The sequence below is a fragment of the Papio anubis genome, chromosome 3 (assembly GCF_008728515.1).
Source record: "Papio anubis isolate 15944 chromosome 3, Panubis1.0, whole genome shotgun sequence".
NCBI classification, from domain to species: Eukaryota; Metazoa; Chordata; class Mammalia; order Primates; family Cercopithecidae; genus Papio; species Papio anubis.
The window spans coordinates 181,295,708-181,312,742 of record NC_044978.1 but is presented as its reverse complement, the minus strand read 5'-3'; the positions used below and the strand labels follow the sequence as shown (position 1 = coordinate 181,312,742).

The window sequence follows — 17,035 nt, the reverse complement described above, 5'->3', positions numbered from 1 at the left end:
GACGACGACGGAGTCGACGAATTTAACGATGATGATCTTTAATTTATTTTACGCTGATCGACGATCGATCGACGACGATATCGACGACGACGACGACGATTATCTATTTATCTACGACGCACGACGGTTCAGCGACACGATTTGTTCCATTTATTTTGAGCGGAGTGCTACGACGACGACGATTTACTTTATTTTATTTGTTTACGATCGACGACGACGCATCGGTTTTGAAACGCTTTTGAAATGACGATGCCGACTATTTATCGATTTTGAGTATTTCTAGTCTGTGGCCCATGCAGATCACATGGTAGAATATCTCTATGCCAGGAGCAGAGTCCAATACCCCGTCTTTGGAAGTAAGCCTCCTCCAAGCCCCATTTTCCTCACCCCCATCCAAAAGGGATGCCCAGCCCACCCTGCCCTCCTAGACTGCCATGAGCACCCATCTGGGAGAGGTCTCGCCAGGGCACTAGGCAACTCTCCCAGGTAAGAGCACACCCATTGCCTCCTCAAGTGAGCAGTTGCAGCCACCTTCCAGAGCAGGGCCATGCTTCCAATCACAGGGCCTTTCCTGGGGGCCTCCACCTCCCCGCCTTCTCTTCAGCCCTAGTGAGCGTCTCCCTCCTGCCATTGTGTCTCCCATGCCCACCTCCTGCCCAACACCCAGGCCTGACTCAGCAACTCACACCTCCACATTGCTTTGATGTCTCCTCCCAGCCCCCTCACTGGCAGTTCATTGAGAGCAGGGGGCCTCCTCATGTTTGCCCCCTCCTCCATGACCCTGTCAGCCAAGCACATGGACCCCAGTGCAGCCAAGGCCGGTGCCATGAGGGCTAGTCACATGAAGAGCTGCTGTTGAGGAAGCCACCATTGTCCTTCTGTGTCCATTATGGGAAGACAATCTGGAGCCAGGCAGAGCCTGTCTTGCCCAAAGAAGCTGAAGTCTTCTACTCTTGAACAGTGAGGACCATCTAATCTCTTGAGCCCTTTTCCTGTTGGCTTCTAGGAAGCTCAGAACTAGATTCAGGGATGCACCCACACCCGTCCTAGCGTGCTCCTTTCCCTAATGACCGAGCCTTTCCTGTTGAATTATCCCATTCTCCATGGGTGCCTTTGACTTCAGCCTCCTTACTGGAAATTAGCAGAGCTGCAGTTTGCACACACTGAGCTATGAGATGACTTTACTTGGAAGTGGATGATAGTGTCCTCTTCCCTTCTTGCCTCTCTCTTTCTCCTCTGAGACACGATCCCACCGGGGCCTGGGTTTGCTCCTTTGTTTTACAGGGACTGTCCCAGTTAGTGCTGACCTCATCCCAGACCCCCTGAGAGACATCCCCTGTCCTCAGAGCTGTATCCCCTCCCCAAGAACAGCACAGACTGAGGAGCCTGATAAACCTTAGCGGCATGGCACATTTGCCATTTTAAAATCCTTCTGAAGTTGACTGGTGTTTGTACTTCTTTTCTTTTTTATTTAATAAAATGCAATGATCCAAACCCAGTTAATCTAAAGTTCTTTGAAATGAACCATCTTTTTATTAAATCAAGGAGATGTTAAGTACATTTCTTATTCTTGTCTGGGGGTGGGGTGCAGAGGCCTCTGGGGGGCTTTCAGGGTAAAGAGTGGCCACCATGCATGTTGGGGGAGCCCCAGGAGGGCTTGGGGTCCAGCCAGCCTTAGGACCAGAGTGTAGCCCCACATGGGGTGATGTGGGGTGTTTGATTCATGGAGTGGGGCCATTTGTGGGCATCTGCCCCTCTGTGGATTATGGGGGACAGTACAGTTCATAGGTGGGAGACCTCTGGCCTGGGGGGTAAACCCCTCATTTATCCTGTGGCCTGCAAGCCAAGGGAGAGCTGTAGGGAGGGGAGGGGACAGGGACAGGGGCATGAGCGTTCCCTGGTCTCAGACATCACAGAGTTCCCAGATCTCTGACATTACAGGATTCCCCGATCTCAGAGACCACAGGGTTCTCAGAAGTCACAGGGACCCCTGGTCTCAAAAACCATAAGTTTCCCTGGTCTCAGAAGTCACAGTGTTCCCCAGTCTCAGAGGTCACAGGGTCACTTGGTCTCAGAAGCCATAAGGTCCCCTGGTCTCAGGCCCCTGTGCTGGGTGGAGTCCTGAGTCCTTCCCAATAGTGGAAAAGGCTGGCGGAGGCAGTCCAGCCACCTGGCAGCAGCAGGGCCGGGAGCAGGATGGGCAGGGAGCCTCGTGGCCTGGTGCTTGGTGTGTGTTCTGCTCACCTCTTAAGTTCAAGGAGAAGAGGCTTTAGAGTCTCCTAGCCTGAGCACAGCCAGTCGCTTTCCTCAGCTCCGGCCCAGAGGCATTACCGGGCCTCTGCTTTCCCAACCGCACGGTGGGTCTAAGTCGGACCGGACCACAGGCATTGTTCAAGTGCCGGCTCTGTGCCTTGGACTCCTGTGGGCTGTGAGCCAGAGATTTTCCCGTTTTCCCTCCCATTTTCCTTCTAGCAGGGAGACGGGCCACAAAAATGCCCCCAGATGCCACAGATAAGAGTGAGGGGTGCTGGGAGGAGGCCGGGGCAGGGCTGGGGCCTCGAGGGTGAGGGCTGCACGAGGGGGCAGGAGACCTCTCTGAGGAGGTGACCCACCTCTGGCAGAGACTGTGGGAAGGGAGCGGCTCTGGAGATTGCAGGGGACTCGCAGGCAGTGGGAGCGGGAAGGGCCGATGTCTCAGGTGGGCTGTGCGGGGCCTGTTGAGGATCCCATGCCCTGGATTTAGAAGCCAGCTAGAGAGTGATCCCCCGGATTTACGCCTCCAGCCTGGCCCCTCCCACTCCAGGCTCGGACGGGCAGCTGCTTGTGGGACGGCCCTACCGATGTCCACGGGCAGTTCCCACTCAGAGCCCCTGACAAGACCCCGCTCCTGCAGCCCCAGCTGCCGTCCCCACTCAGTTACGTCAGCCTTGTCCCTCTGTCCCCCACACACCTCATCCGCTGTCAGCGAGTCCATTGGTCCAGGCTTCAGGACGCATCCACCCCGGGCCTTGCCACCGCTCCGCCTCCACCTCCACCTCCGGGTCCAGCGCTGGGGCACTCGCTGCCCTGGACCATCACCTCTCTGGGTTCCTCCGGATGCTGCCCCATCCCCCACAGACCCTCCCACAGCCAGAGAGGCCCTTTCAAAACTAAAGGCAGATCACGTCTGGTGATTCAAGATCAAATCCAAAGCCTTCCAGGACCCAGTGGACCCAGGGGTCAGGCTTATCGGCCGGCTCTGACCCCATCTCCCACATGGCTTGTTCATCAACTGTTCATCTTTGGTGTGTTTAAATATTTGGCCCATTAAAAGCATTTAGGTTATGTGTGTTCTTATTAGTAGGTTGTGCGAGTTCTTTCTACATTCTGGATAGGAATCCTTTATCAGATAAGCAAATTGCAAATATTTTCTCCCAGTCTGTGGCTTGTCTTTTCATTCTCCGAACAGTGTCTTTAAAGAGCAGAAGTTTTGTAAATTGTGATGAAGTGTGTTTTCCCAATTTGTCATGCATTTGGTGTTGTGTCTACGAAGTCTTTGCTAACCCAAGATCAGAAAGATTTTTCTCCTACAATTTCTTCAAGAAGTTTTACTTTTTGAGGTTTCAGATTTAGGACTACGATGCATTTTGAATTTGTATATTTTTAAATAGTGCAAAGTATAGATCGAAGTTTGGGGGGTTTTTGTTGTTTTTGCCTTGGAAATTCAATTGTTCTAGCACCATCTGTTGAAAGACTGTTCTCTACTGAAGTGCCTTCACACCGTTGTCAAAAAGAGAATGACCATATGCCATTCCAGCTATCTGTCTTCAGGCCAATATTCAGTATTGCACTGGCTCGATTACTGTGGCCTCACAGTAGGTCTAAAAGGCAGGTGATGTGAGTCCCCCGACTTTATTCTTCCTTTTCCAAGTTGCATGGGCTCCTCAGACCCTTTGCATTTCTATATGAATTTCAGAATAAGCTTGTCAATTTCTATATAAAGAAAAATAAAGCCTGCTGATGATCTGATGGGGATTGCATTGAATTTACAGATCAATTTGGGGAAATTTGGCATTTTAACCATGGTAACTTTTCTGATCCATGAATACAGAATACCTCTCCATTTATTTACATCTTCTTTAACTTCTCTCTGCAATGTTTTATAGTTTTCAGTGTACTGGTTTTGGGGCATTTTTCATCAGATTTATTTGTAAGTATTTCTTAATTTTGATGCTACTATAAATGATGTATTCTTTGAAATTTCAGTTTCTGGTGGTTGGTTAAGAGTATTCAAATTAAAATGATTTTTGGCTGGCTAACACGGTGAAACCCCGTCTCTACTAAAAATTACAAAAAACTAGCCGGGCGAGATGGCAGGCGCCTGTAGTCCCAGCTACTCGGGAGGCTGAGGCAGGAGAATGACGTAAACCCGGGAGGCGGAGCTTGCAGTGAGCTGAGATCCGGCCACTGCACCCCAGCCTGGGCGGCGGAGCGAGACTCCGTCTCAAAAAAAAAAATAAATAAATAAATAAAATAATAAAATGATTTTTGGATGTTCACCATAAGATATCCTGTAAGCTCGATAACTCACTTACTGCTTCTAGAAACTTTTTTTGTAGATTCCATCAGATTTACTACATACATGGCTATACAGTCTGTGAATAAAGACAGTTTTACTTCTTCCTTTCCAATCTGAATGCTTTTTTTCTCTTGCCTGGCTAGAACTTCCAGTAAAATATTGAATGAAAGAGGTAAGAGCGAACATCCTTGTCTCGTTCCTGATCTTGGAGAGAAAAGCACTCAGTCTTTCACCATTGAGTGTGACGCTAGCTAAAAACTTGCATAGGGATCCTCTATCAGGTTGAAAAGTTCGCTTCTGTTTCTGGTTTTTATTGGGAATGGATGTTACATTTTGTCAGAGGCTTTTTGTGCATCTCTGGAGATGATCATATGGTTTTCTTTTCTAGTCTGTTAATGTGGTAAATTGCATTGGTTGATTTTTAAATGTTAAACCAAGTGTACATTCCTGGGATGAACCTCATTTATCACTTATTTATGATGTATTATCCTTTTTTTTTTTTTGAGATGGAGTCTCACTCTGTCCCCCAGGCTGGAGTGGAGTAGTGTAATCTTGGCTCACTGCAACCTCTGCCTCCCAGGCTCAAGTGATTCTCCTGCCTCAGCCTCCTATGTAGCTGGGATTACAGGTGCCCACCATCATGCCCAGATAATTTTTGTATTTTTGGGAAACATGGGGTTTCACCACGTTGGCCAGGCTGGTCTCGAACTCCTGACCTTAGGTGATCTGCCCACCTTGGTCTCCCAAAGTGCTGGGATTACAGGTATAAGCCACCATGCCTGGCTGTACTATCCTTTTTAATGTATTGTTGGATTTTATTTGTTTAAATAATTTTTGTATCTGTTTTCATGAGCGATATTGGTCTAGTTTTCTCTTCTGGTTGTTGTATCCAGATAATGAGGTTAGAAGTAGTCACTCATTTTCAGTTTTCGGGTGGAGTTTGTATAGAATTAATACTACTTCTTCCTTAAACATCTGGTAGAATTCGCCAGTGAGCTCTTTTGGGCTTGAAGTTTTTTTGTAGGAAGATTTTTTAACTCCAAATTCAATTTCTTTAATAGATATAGTGCTATTTGAGTGATCTGTTTCTTCTTGAATGAGCTTTGGTGGTTTGGAAATTTCAAGAAATTTGCTTCTTTTATCTAAGTGATTAAATTCATTGACGTCAAGTTGTTCATAATGATCTCTTATTATTCTTTTAGTATCTTTAGAATCTGTAGTGATGTCACCTCTGTAATTCGTGATATTGAAAACTGTGTCTTTTTGTCATGATCAATCTTGCTAAAGATTTATCAATTTTATTGATCTCAAAGAATCAGCTTTTAGTTTTTATTTTCACTGTTATGTTTCTTTGACTTACATTCTTTATTTCATCGATTTATACTATTGATTTCATTGATTCACACTCAACTTTATTATTATTATTATTATTATTATTATTATTATTATTATTTGAGACGGAGTCTTGCTCTGTCACCCAGGCTGGAGTGCAGTGGCCAGATCTCAGCTCGCTGCAAGCTCCGCCTCCTGGGTTTACGCAATTCTCCTGCCTCAGCCTCCCGAGTAGCTGGGACTACGGGCGCCGGCCACCTTGCCCGGCTAGTTTTTTGTATTTTTTTTTTTAGTAGAGATGGGGTTTCACCGTGTTAGCCAGGATGGTCTCGATCTCCTGACCTCGTGATCCGCCCGTCTCGGCCTCCCAAAGTGCTGGGATTACAGGCTTGAGCCACCGCTCCTGGCCTCAGCTTTATTATTGATTCACACTCAGCTTTATTGATTCACACTCATCTTTATTATTGAGTCACATTCTCAGCTTTGTTATTGATTCACATGCATCTTTATTATTGAGTTACACTCATCTTTATTGATTCACACTCATCTTTATTATTGAGTCACACTCTGAGCTTTATTACTGATTCACACTATCAGGTTTATTATTGATTCACACTCTCAGCTTTAGTATTGACTCATACTCTCAGCTTTATTGAATCACACTCTCAGCTTTGAGTCACACTCTCAGCTTTATTGATTCACACTCTTACCTTTATTATTAATTCACACTCTCAACTTTATTATTGATTCATACTTTTAGCTTTATTATTTTTTTCTTCTGGTTATTCTGGGTTTTATTTGGTCTTTTTCTAGTTTTTAAGATGGAAACTGAGGTTATTGATTTGAAACTTATTTTCTAACATAGGCACTTCAGTACTATTAATTTCCCTCTACCGCTACAACCTATGAATTTTAATATATTATACATTCATTTTTATTCGGTTGAACAGAGTTTCTAATTTCTCTTTTTACTTATCTGAAGATGAGTAATTTAGAGTGTTTTATTTAGTTTCCAAGTACTTGGGAATTTTCCAGATACCTATTGTTGATTTCTTTTTTTTTTTTTTGAGACGGAGTCTCATACACGCCTTGTGGCTGGAGTGCAGTGGGCTTGATCTCAGCTCACTGTAAGCTCCGGCCTGGTTCACGCATTCTCCTGCCTCAGCCTCCGAGTGGGGACTACAGGCTCCACCTCGCCTCGGCTATTTTTGTATTTAGTAGAGACGGGTTTCACTGCATAGCCAGGATGGTCTCATCTCCTGACCTCGGATCCCCATCTCTGCCTCCCAAAGTGCTGGGATTACAGGCTTGAGCCACCGCGCCCGGCCCCTATTGTTGATTTCTAATTGTGGTCAGAACTCTTATATAAAATGAAAATTCTAAATTTATTGACTCTTGTTTATTTCTGGGTCTGAGACACCTGTTAAGTCACAGATTGGAGCAGCTCGGGGGATGGAGACAGTATCTCAGTGAGTTGTGTGTGCAGTGGCCCCAGCCACAGGGCCTGGCAAATGGTTGGTACTCACTGGACATTAGCAGCGAGTATTGTTTTGGGGAAGGCCAGTGGGAGGTGATGAGTTCAGTTCCAAGCAGGGAACATTTGGGGAACCAGCAGTATGCAAGCCAGAAAGGAGAGCCCCACTGGCCACTGGGGTTGGGTTGGAGCTCACGTGGTTGGAGCAGGATGGGGTGGACATGAAGCCACCTGTGGGGCGAGCACACTAGAGCGAGAACACCCCACAGCTCCATAATGATGGTCAGGAGAGGGCAGCTTTGCCGGACTACAGGGGGACTGGGCCGGCTTAAGCAGAATGACACCTGCTGCTTCCTGGTCCTGCAGGGAAACTTCTGTCCTCTGCCTGTCCTCTGAGGGAGGGTGGCAGCTTTTTGCAGCAGCCCTAACAGAGTCTCGCCATGTTTCATTTCCAGACTGGAAGAAGCGCTTCATCGGCATACGGATGCGGACGATCACACCAAGGCAAGTATCTGAAGAGTGCTCTCCCCTGCTGCCCCTTCCTCTTGTCCCTCACCCTGGCCCTCCCTCCAGACCCTGGCTGGCTGTGCTCGGCTTCTTGCAGGTGCCCAGATGGGCCGATGCACTCAGGCCTCTGATCATTGCTCAGGCTGGTCCTTCTGCTTGGACTTTTCCCTCTTTGCCTTATAGATTCCTTCTGTTCTTTCAGGACGCCATCTCTTTCCCGTGGCTGCTATAACAAATTACTATAAGCCTGGTGGCTTAAAACAGCAGAAGTGTGTTTCCTCTCAGTTCCGGAAGTAGGAGGTCTGAAGTCAAGGGGTCAGCAGGGCTGCACTGCCTCTGAGGCTCCACGGAAAGCTACTTCCTTGCCCCTTCCAGCTTCTGCTGGCTCCAGGTGTCCTTGGCTTGTGGCTCTCTCCCTGCAGTCTCTGCCTCTGTCTTCACTTGACCTTCTTTCTCTCTGAATATCTGTGTGCACATCTCTCTCTTGTTTCTCTTATGAAAACATCCATCGTTGGAGTTAGGGCTCGCTCTAAACCAAGAAGGTCTCATCTCAAGATCTTCAACTAATGACATCTATAAAGGTCCTATTTCCAAACAAGGTCACATTCTGAGGTTCTGGGTGTATATGAATTTGGGGACACACCATTCTGCATTCTCAGGACACTCAAGTGGGATAAGGTGCCTCCTCGTAGCACACAGAGCCCTGGCCTCCCTCCCCAGCCTTGAACTCATCCTGCTGTGTCGGAATCACCTGTGTTGGGACTGCCCCACCCCATCCTGCCTCCTTGGCTGTCGGCTCCTTGGGAGCAAGGACTGTGACCTGCTCATTCCTCCACTCTGCCCCAATACTAGGTCCACCGCAGAGCAGGTGCCTAGAAATGCTGAATGAATGCAAGAAAGAAGGGGCTGGGGGAGAGGAAGTGGGGGCAGGATAGAAGGGAGGCTGGAAATGCAAAGTTGAGCTTCAAGGTTTGAAGAAGGGAGAGGTCACTGCATTGGCAGCCTAGGAAGAACTCAAGAATGCTCAAGCGACCATTTCCTCGAACAACACAGTCCCTAAAGCTGTCATTCCTCCTGTTTCACCAACTCTGCTAATCTAGGGGTGACATTTGAAAAAAATTATAATCAACATTCAGTACACCAATTTATCTTTTGTTTCTTTCTGTCTGTCTCTTTTATCTGTCTGTCCATCCCACCTCTGACCAGTCTTCTGTCTGTCCGTTCCATGACTCAGCATTGTCTGTCCGTTCCATGACTCAGCATCATCTGTCCGTTCCATGACTCAGCATCGGCTGTCCATTCCATGACTCAGCATCGCCTGTCTGTCCATTTCTCCTTCTATCCACCCATCCATCATCATTCCTTCTTCCATCCATCCATCTATCCTTCCGTCCCTCCTCACACCTATCCACCCACTCTTTCCTCTCTTCACGCTTCTAACCAGCCATTGCTACCACATTTCTCTTGAGAAGCACATCCGGTAGGGGACACAGAGTGGCCAGTGGTGGGACAGGGCAGTGTGGGGGCCCAGAGGAGGCTCCTCTTCTGGCCTGATGCTGGAGGGAGGGAGGGGCAGCTTCATACCAAGGAGCTGGGCAAAGGCTCAGAGGAGGGGCCTTGACAGCAGACTCTTTCCAGCCTGGTGGATGAGCTGAAGGCCAGCAACCCAGATTTCCCAGAGGTCAGCAGTGGAATTTACGTGCAAGAGGTTACGCCGAATTCGCCTTCTCAGAGGTAGGCTCTGCCAGAGGAGACAGGGAGATTGCTGGAGTCATGGGGCAGGTGTGAGGTCTGGGCTAGGACTGCCCCACTGTTCTCATGTGACCTTGAGCTTCCCAGCAAAGTGACGGGGAAGGGGCAGGTGAATTCTAGTGTGTCTGCTAAGCCAGGGGAGGCTGGAGAGCTGAATGGTCCCTAGAGCCCTGACCGTGTCCATCCTAAGTCCACAATGTCGTTTCCTTCAAGAAGCAGAGACTGAGGAGTACCTGTTGGGCTAAGAGCCTGCTCTAAGCCAGACTCTTTCACCAGCTGCGGACCAGCCTGAGTCCTGGGTCTTTCTGGAACTCACCTTCTCATTGTAAAATGGAGATAATTTAGCCTTTTTTTTTTTTTTTTTTTTTTTTTTTTTGAGACAGAGTCTCACTCTTGTTGCCCAGGCTGGAGTGCAGTGCCGCAATCTCAGCTCACTGCAACCTCTGCCTCCCAGGCTCAAGCGATTCTGCTACCTCAGTCTTCTGAGTAGCTCGGATTACAGGTGCCCGCCACCACACCTGCTAAGTTTTTTTGTATTTTTAGTAGAGACACGGTTTCACCATGTTGGCCAGGCTGGTCTTGAACTCCTGACCTCAGGCGATCCGCCTGCCTTGGCCTCCCAAAGTGCTGGGATTTCTACCCCCAGGAGACTTTGTAGATGAAATGGATAAAGCACTGCTTTCTTTGAAGTCTTCCAGTGCTAGAGAAATGTTAAGCATTGCAACACCATAGGCTGAGGCAGGCGTGCAGCGACACTACCACACGCTGGCATGGCTGACCCACCCCTAGGAAGGGCTCTGAACCAGTCGCCTCCCCTCCTTAGCCTCACTCTTTATCTGCGGTGGGAAAAATCCACGTATAAGTAGATCCACACAGTTCAAACCCATGTTGTTCAAGGGCCAACTGTACTGTGCGTCCTCAGAGGCTAGGCTTGAGGGTGGGAGGCCCTGCGTGACCTTCCGCGATGAGCACAGATGGCACACGAGCCCTGCCCACAGCAGGCCTGCAGTAAAAATTGTTGAGATGGTGTAAGATTTTCCATACGCATCATCTCAGTTAATCCTCACTGCAGCCAGGGATTTGAAGGCTCTTGCCCTCACCCATTTTACACATGGAGGGACTGAGGTTTAGAGAAGTTACTCTTCCAGGTCACACAGCCAGCATGTGTGAGTCCTGATGCTGGTGCCCACGCCGCTGAGCACGGTACCATCACCTTCCTTCCTGGCAGTGGGGAGGTCTCAGTGAACCTCAGGCAGAAGGAAGGCCGGCCCCGCGAGCTCTGCCTCTCGCATAGAAGTCTTCGTAACTGCGGTAACAGCAGTACCTGCCCCTGGGCCTTTGTAATTTGCAAAGCACATTTCCACATAGGACTGTAGACCTGAAAACTGAGGCTCAAGGGGACAGAGTGCCTGGCCCAGCTAGAAGGGCTGCAGCGGGAGCTTGAACCCTCCCTTCTGAGGCATGGGAGAAGCAGTTTGAAAGGTCGTTTACCTGTCATGTGACACTGGATTTCTTCTGGTGTGAGAGCTTTGGGGCCAGGGCACTGTTCTTTCCCATCGAAACGACTTTTGTTGAAATGTTGTCATTGACCCTGACTGTGCCTCACCCTGGGCTGGGCCTGGGAAGGCTGTGCCTGTGGAGGCTGTGGGTGGTGACCCCGTCTCTCCTGTTGGCAGAGGCGGCATCCAAGATGGTGACATCATCGTCAAGGTCAACGGGCGTCCTCTGGTGGACTCGAGTGAGCTGCAGGAGGCCGTGCTGACCGAGTCTCCTCTCCTGCTGGAGGTGCGGCGGGGGAACGACGACCTCCTCTTCAGCATCACACCCGAGGTGGTCATGTGAGGGGGCGCATTCCTCCAGCGCCACGCGCCAGAGCCTGCAGATAACGGAGGGCACCGCTCCCCGAGATCAGGACGAAGGACCACCATCGGTCCTCAGCAGGGTGGCAGCCTTCTGCTGGCTGTCCAGGGCAGAGCGAAGGCTGGGCTTGGCCAGGGGCCCGAATTTCCGCCTGGGGAGTATTGGATCCACCTCCCAGTGCAGGGAGGGAAGCCCAACATCCCCTTGTACAGATGCTCCTGAAAGTCACTTCCAGGTTCTCGGGATATTCACAAAACTGCCTTCCCTGGAGGTCCCCTCCTCTCCTAGCTTCCCGCCTCTGCCCCTGTGAACACCCGTCCGCAGTACCCCCGCTCCTGCCCCTCCTACTGCAGGTCTGGGCTGCCAAGCTTCTTCCCCACTGACAAACGCCCACCTGACCGGAGGCCCCAGCTTCCCTCTGCCCCAGGACTTACCAAGCTGTAGGGCCGGGGCTGCTGCCGGCCAGCCTGGGGTCCCTGGAGGACAGGTCACATCTGATCCCTTCGGGGTGGGGAGTCCAGCCCGGAGCAGGCACTGAGTGAATGCCCCCTGGCTGTGGAGCTGAGCCCCGCCCTGCTGTGAGGATTTCCTCCCCAGGCAGGCAGGAGGCCACGGGGAGCACGTGGAAAGTTGGCTGCTGCCTGGGGAAGCTTCTCCTCCCCAAGACGGTCATGGGGCGGCCTGCAGAGGACAGTGGACATGGAACTGTGGGGTGTGAGGACTGAGCCGGCTTCCCCTTCCCACGCAGCTCTGCGATGCAGCAGCTGCTCGCATAGAAGTGCCGCCCAGAGGCAAGCGGGCTCCTGGGCATCACCGCCCTCATCCAGGGAACAAGTGTGTCTCAAGGGGCATTTGTGAGCTTTGCTGTAAAACAGATTCCCAGTGTCGCTTGTACTGTATGTTTCTCTACTGTATGGAAAATAAAGTTTACAAGCACATGGTTCTCAGCCAGCAGGGCACTGGGGCAGCCTGCCCACCACTGGCCAGGGTTCTTCCTGGGGATCCATCTAACACATGACTGGATATACCTGCAAAGACACGGGCCTTTAAAGGGTTTCTATGACAGCCGAGCACTGGGGCACAGCAGGCCTCAGGGTCATGTGGCTCTGCGGAGGGCCGGCTCCGAGTCAGGCAGCCCAGCTCAAGTCCTGGCTCCTCCACTTACTTCCAGCTTCATGGTCTTGGGCAAGAGATGTCCCTCTACCTGCTGTGGCCTCTGCCTCTGTCCAACAGGAAGGCTGGCTCTGCTGCGCTGACCTCCTGGTCGCCCCAGGATGCAAGGTGACGGGTGCAGCACTTGGGAAGCCACCCAGCTTACGGGGAGCTCCCACTAAGCCCCACTGTGCATGTCTGGTCACATGAAGAACCCTTTCCCACATCTGTGCTATTTCACCCTCCCTGCCACCCACCCAGCAATGGGGAAACTGAGGCAGAGAGCAATTTCAACGAGCAGGAGGTCCAGGGACACTGCCTAGAGTAGCTGGAAGCGGAGCACTGGGAGCCGTGAACTTGCCCCCAACCCTCTGCTCCACCCAGAGTGGGCCACCCCCACCAGGCCCCGAGCCACTCTGGCCCCATCTAGGCTTCCATCCACCTGCCAGGCTCAGGCAGCCATGTCCACCCTCCAGGCCCTGCTCTCACTCCCACCTGCAGCCGGGGCTCTCCACACACACAGTGGCCCCAGAGAGTAGGCCCTTGTCCCCTGAGTCTTTGGGCCCTGGCTAAGAGGAGCCTATTGGGTGTTGGGGGGCTGAGGTTGGGAAGAGGGCATGGAGAGCTGTGACCTTACCAATTATTAGAGAGGCGAGCGCTTGGGAGAGCGTCAGGGGCCACCAGGGAAACCATGACCCCCATTCCCACAGCTCTTCCAAATCTGAAGGGTCAGGGGTCACTCTAGTGATTTCTGGGGTCCTGTGGGTTCTAGGGGAACTGGGTCTGGGGATTCTGCCCATTCACACTGTCCCTGCATCAGTGCCCATCACATGAAGCCACTTATCCCTTGACAACTGTTCCCACCTTGTGGGAGACAAGCCCTGACACCCCAGCTCAGACCACCTTCTCAACCCCGTGTCTGCCCCACAAATGCCTCAGGGGAGAGTGGACCACAAACCCACCCGCTCACTCACAGACAGGCTGTGCTCTCCTGGCTCTGTCTGGGTCGCGTTCACCTTGCAGCCTGGCTTCAGAGTCCCGAGATCCGTTGCAGGGGCCTGAGGAGCACAGCGGGGCTGTGAGGTCAGGAGGCTGATTTCTTTCTTTTTTTTTGAGATGGAGTTTCACTCTGTCACCCAGTGGTGTGTTCTCAACTCATTACAACCTCCGCCTCCCGGGTTCAAGCGATTCTCCTGCCTCAGCCTCCCAAGTAGCTGGGACTACAGGTGCCCACCACCATACCCGGCTAATGTTTGTATTTTTAGTAGAGACGGGGTTTCACCATATTGCCAGGTGACCTTGTGATCCACCTGCCTCGGCCTCCCAAAGTGCTGGGATTACACGTGGCTCACGGCCACCGTGCCCGGCCCATGATGTTGTTTTCTTAACAGTTTGGGTTCCATTGAAGGAGATAAGCTGGCTGTGTGAGCACTGAATTAAACAGCGTGAGGAGGATCCTATTCACACTCTTCACACTCCAGGCCAGAATGTGCCCCCGAGATGTTGCCTCCCACCACCCTCCTGCTCTCTGCCCCTGGCTTCGAATGACCATGGCCTCCGGATGCCCATCTGTGAAGCGGGCAGGTGGGCGGGGGTCTCTGAGCTTGGGAGTGAGCAGGCCTGGGCTGTGGTCCCAGTTCTGACACCCTTGAGCTGACCTCTGTGGAGGCCTTCAGCTCTGGGCTTCTGCATCCAGGAGGCCTGTGGCTGCCACCTCCAGAGGAAGAGGGACAGTGACACTCAGACAGCCCTCCCCTGATGGGGGGGTCGCCCTTTTACCCACCCCGGCTGGCCCTGTCGTAGTGGGAGGTTGAGACCTCTGTCCTCCCAGCCCCCGAGACCTGACTGTTCCCTCCGGAAGGAGCCGCCTCCCTGGCTGCCCCTCCAGCTGCACTCGGTAAAAACAACCTCTGCAGAGCCCGCCAGCTGCTGTCCCGCCATTGTGCAACCCTCTGGCTCCTGTGCAGTTCCAGCTGCTGGGCCGCCACCCACCCCTCCGCGTGTCCCGTGAAGATGTAAACAGCATGCTCACAAGGCCAGCGCCCGCCAGGAGGAGCGCCCTGCCCCAGGCTGGGTCCTCCGTGAACACCTGGAATCCCACAGGCACAGGTCCCCATGTCCCAACACCCCACATGACAGAGGCAGAAACTGAGGCCTGGAGAGGGTGAGGACCTGTTCCAGGTCACACATGAGCCAGTGGCCGGGCTCCAGGTGACCAGAGCTGGGCTTCCGTCTGTCCCATCAGGCAGCCATGGTGCAGCTGCTGCAGGACAGACCTCCACTGCCCTGACGTGGAGCCCAGCCAGTGCCTCCAGGAGGGCAGCCCTGCCTCCCACAGCTCACCTGTGGGTCACACATCTTCCTTCCTGCTCCCTCTGGGGTAAGTGGGTTCAGAACAGAGGAGCACAGCTGGAAATTTCAGAATGGGTCAGAGCTGAAGGAGCAGAGGAGTGCCTGGGGCTGTCACCCACACCTGCTTCATTCCTCCTGACCATTCCCTCTGTGACGGCCAAAGAATGGTCTCCAAAGGCATCCATGTCATGACCCTCGGAGCCCTGGAACGTCTTATATGGCAAAAGAGACTTAGCACATGTGATCAAGGCAAATAGCCTGATCCTGATTGTAGGACGGGCCTGATGTGACACAAGGGTCCTTATAAGAGGGATGCAGAAAGAGTCAGCAGAAGTTAGAAAGTGGGATGATGCAGCGACAGGTGGGGGCTCTGTGGGGGAGGCTGAGAATGCAGAGGACCTTCTAGAAGCTGGAAATGCAAGGAAAGCAAGGAAATGGTCCCTTCAGAGCCCCCAGAAGGAGCCACCGCCTGACTCCTTGACTTTAGCCTGGACAGACTGACTGTAGACTCCGGCTTCCAGGACTGCGAGAGAAGGAGTGTGTGCTGTGTTAGTCGGCGAGGTTCATGGTCATTTGTTATGGCAACCACAGGAACCGCACCTGCTCTTCAAGCTGGCCTCCAACTTCACTCCCTCCAGGAGGCCCCACCCTGCCCACGCCGAGGGCCTGGGGACCCTTTAGGGCCCTCGTGGCCTCCGGTTTCTGGCTTATTTGCTTGTTCCTCTGGATGTTGACTGCTTCTTGCTTCCCCACCCCCTAGAAACATTGGCTCCAGGAGCTTATGAACTTTGCTTAAACCCCAGCCGTGTCCCCAGAGCCAACCCCAGCGCCAGGGCAGAGCAGGTGTTCAGTGAATGGGTCTTAGTTTGAATGAGACTCGTGGGCTTGAAAGTTCATCTCAGCTCTATAACTCTGGGGCCCATGTTGCCATGTCACTCCAAGCAAACCCCAAAATCCAGTATCCAGGAAGGCCAGGATGCCAGGCATGGGAAGACGCAGGAAGAAGAGGTGGGGGTGGGAGGAAAATGGCCCCACTGTCCTCATAGCTACTGATCCTCTAAGCCTCAGGATCCTCTCTGAAAGTGGAGGAGCCACCTTCACTCTGCAGATATCCCCTCCGAAGAAGCAGCCCCTGTGCTGCCCTGCACCCATGCAGCTGTCACTCAGCCCCTCTCCCAGGACCTCTCCAGGCTCCAGGGACACCCCAGGCAGGAGAACCTTCAAGGGGAAATCCCCTCTACTCTTTATGTCGCCAGTTCCTGCCTCTGTCCCACTCCCTCCTCTCACTTCGGGAGAAGGGACCCCTCCTCCCTGGGCTCTGGGGCCACCCTCCATGGCTCCCTAAAGGAAGAGAGCCCTTATCTCACCTCTTACCAGCTGAGAGCTGCCCTCTCCCTGAGCTGCCCAAGACCTCTCCTCTGATGTTTTATCATCACCCCACACAGTGGTCACAATCCGCACTCAACTTCCTCTCCCCAAAGAGCTCCCTTTTGCCTTCTAGGGTCCAGAGGAGAGGTCGCAGGTTGGCCATCTGCAAAGCACTCCCTAACCCGCTGTTCTCCTTTGACAACTGTTCACACGTTGCAGGGTACAGGCCCTGACACCTCAGCTTAGATCACCTTCTTGACCTCCTGTGTCTGCCCGAAAATGCCAGGGAAGGAGGCAATCACCTCGAGAGGCAGGACGTCAGTGACCTTTGTGGGGAGAGAGCTGTTGATGGGATGGGCTGAAGGGAAGTTCTGGGGAGTCAGGACTTGGATGCTGGTCATCTGGGGTTTGCTTTATGATAGTGCATTGGACTGTTAGGTTTCTCTGCAAATTCTCCCAACCCAGCAAGCCCAGCCCTTCAAACCCAGGCAAGGTAAACGTCAGAAGGATGTCCACAGCACACACAAGTATGTGCGCTCACAGCTCACATGTGTGTGCACACTCAGATGCATGTATGCATGGCACAGCACATGTGAGTGCAAACAGAGCTCACATGAGTACACATACACTCAGATACATTTGCGTGGCATAGCAAATATAAATATAAGTGTGTACACTTC

The 17,035-nt window shown here is 52.0% G+C and overlaps 1 protein-coding gene across 3 annotated transcripts in view; it reads left to right on the top strand.

Annotated features, from left to right (window-relative positions):
- The window catches only part of HTRA3 (HtrA serine peptidase 3), a 37,577-nt gene extending 25,156 nt beyond the window's left edge, over positions 1–12,421 (top strand). The window contains exons 7-9 of one of the 3 annotated variants that reach the window (XM_003898431.3): positions 7,820–7,868; positions 9,510–9,605; positions 11,300–12,421. In XM_003898431.3, coding sequence (XP_003898480.2) covers positions 7,820–7,868; positions 9,510–9,605; positions 11,300–11,465 — 311 coding nt within the window. In that variant the 3' untranslated portion in view covers positions 11,466–12,421. Of the gene's footprint in view, positions 1–717; positions 1,499–7,819; positions 7,869–9,509; positions 9,606–11,299 lie in introns of those variants that run through there. The other 2 variants (XM_003898432.3, XM_009206468.2) reach the window with 2 other exon arrangements.
- Positions 12,422–17,035: the final 4,614 nt, after the last annotated feature.